Genomic DNA, 1,686 nt, shown 5'->3' with positions numbered 1-1,686 from the left:
TCAAACTCCTAGGCTCAAGTGATCCTTCTGCCTCAAACTCCTGAGCAGCTGGGACTACAGATGTGAGCTACCCCATGCCCAACAATTTTTATTTTCTTTTTGTAGACAGGGTCTTACTATGTTGCCCAGCATGGTTTCAAACTCCTGGCCTCAAGCAATTCCCACCCCCAACCTCCACCACTTCAGCCTCCAGGAGCGCTGGTATTATAGGCGTGAGCCACCTCGCCAGGCCTGGGTGGTGGGTTTTGACCACAAACCTGGGTTACGTTCACTTTCTGGGCAGTCACAAGCTTCTTAAAAGCAGGGTAAGTACCTGTACCCTAAGGGCATCTCAGCCAATACAAAGGTTGCCCTTCTTAGATAAGGGCACTACAGGACACCAATCAGAGATCCTGATGGGGTGCCAGGCAGGAACGCTAACTAGAAATGTGCTCCTTCTGGACCATAAAAACAAACTCCTGGTATTACCTCAAAATCTGCTGCCTTAGCCTTGACTCACTGTATAGGAGGCCCTACCTATGCTGGTTAAGGAATGTAAGATCAAGCTGTTACCTATCTCTAGCTATGTGTTTCCTCCACTACACTGGTCCCTAAATCCTTCAGGTCCCCTTGTCACCATGCCATTTTTCTTGTTTTCTGACTGCAAGTCTTCTCCCAAAGCAAATCCACATAAAGCATCCCCTGTTTGAGCTTAAAAACAAATTAGCCTCGCATCCAACCTACTAGTTTGATCTCACCAATGCCACATAATGGTAAATATATTTTACATAATTTATACCATGAATGCACTTTACATAATGTCCAGTAGGTCATGTGTTTCCAATCGCGAGATCATCAATTTGAGACTTTCTATCCTCTGCCCCCATCCCTAACAGGCTAAGGCAGGCGGCTGCAAAGTCTTTAATGGTGTTTCACGTGTATTTCCGCCCAATAACTTCTTCAGCTTCTTAATACTGACTTCTACGTACTCTTTTGAGACTAAAAACCGGGGACAGATCTAGTCTTACCATTGGTTTTAACTTCACACACCACAGACGGGCTTTCGAAGAACGAACCGTATTTGAGACACTAAACATGTCAAGACCTACACTGAGCTCTATGATGTGATGGGGTGTATAGAGAAATTACTTTCGGTGTCACGAACTTGCAATTACGCTACCACCTCTCCATTCTTTAGAGTTAAGGCGGGGAGCGAGTGAGGGGCGTGGGAACGCAGAGGGAGGCAGAAAAAGAGGATTATCAGTTCACAGGGATAGTTAATTTCCCTTTCAGGTGAGCTCCCAGCAGCGCAGGTGGAAAGCTGCGGAATCTAACGCTATCCACACAGCACAGCTGGCTTCAGCAGGTACCTGAGAGCGGAGGGCGGTCAGGCTCCTGACCGCCGCGGGCGGGCGGCGCGGGGTTGAGCAGGTGCGCGAAGCTGGCGGCGAAGGGGTTTGCGGCCAGCGGCTCGGTGCGGTACATCTCCCAGAGCAGGTAGAGCGCCGTGAGACGCTGCGCCGCGCTGGGCAGCAGGTCCGGCTGCTGGAGCAGCATGACGAGCACCGAACCCAGGCGGAAGTGGTCGGCCTTGCTGAAGTAGTGATGGAAGGCGGTGGACAGGCCCTCGAAGGTGCTGCCGCCGCCCGCCTCCTCCGAGATGATGCTGAGCAGGCTCGAGAGCTCCTTCGGGGTCAAACTCATCCT

At 50.9% G+C, this 1,686-nt stretch overlaps 1 protein-coding gene across 1 annotated transcript in view; it reads right to left on the bottom strand.

Annotated features, from left to right (window-relative positions):
- Nucleotides 1–1,683, bottom strand: part of CNOT11 (CCR4-NOT transcription complex, subunit 11) — a 17,473-nt gene extending 15,790 nt beyond the window's left edge. The window contains exon 1 of the mRNA XM_011956586.1: nucleotides 1,350–1,683. Within this exon, the coding sequence (XP_011811976.1) occupies nucleotides 1,350–1,683 (334 nt within the window). The remainder of the gene's footprint in view (nucleotides 1–1,349) is intronic.
- Nucleotides 1,684–1,686: the final 3 nt, after the last annotated feature.

Source organism: Colobus angolensis, unplaced genomic scaffold (assembly GCF_000951035.1).
Source record: "Colobus angolensis palliatus isolate OR3802 unplaced genomic scaffold, Cang.pa_1.0 Scaffold42, whole genome shotgun sequence".
Classification (NCBI taxonomy): domain Eukaryota; kingdom Metazoa; phylum Chordata; class Mammalia; order Primates; family Cercopithecidae; genus Colobus; species Colobus angolensis.
This window is presented reverse-complemented; position numbering and strand designations above follow the sequence as displayed.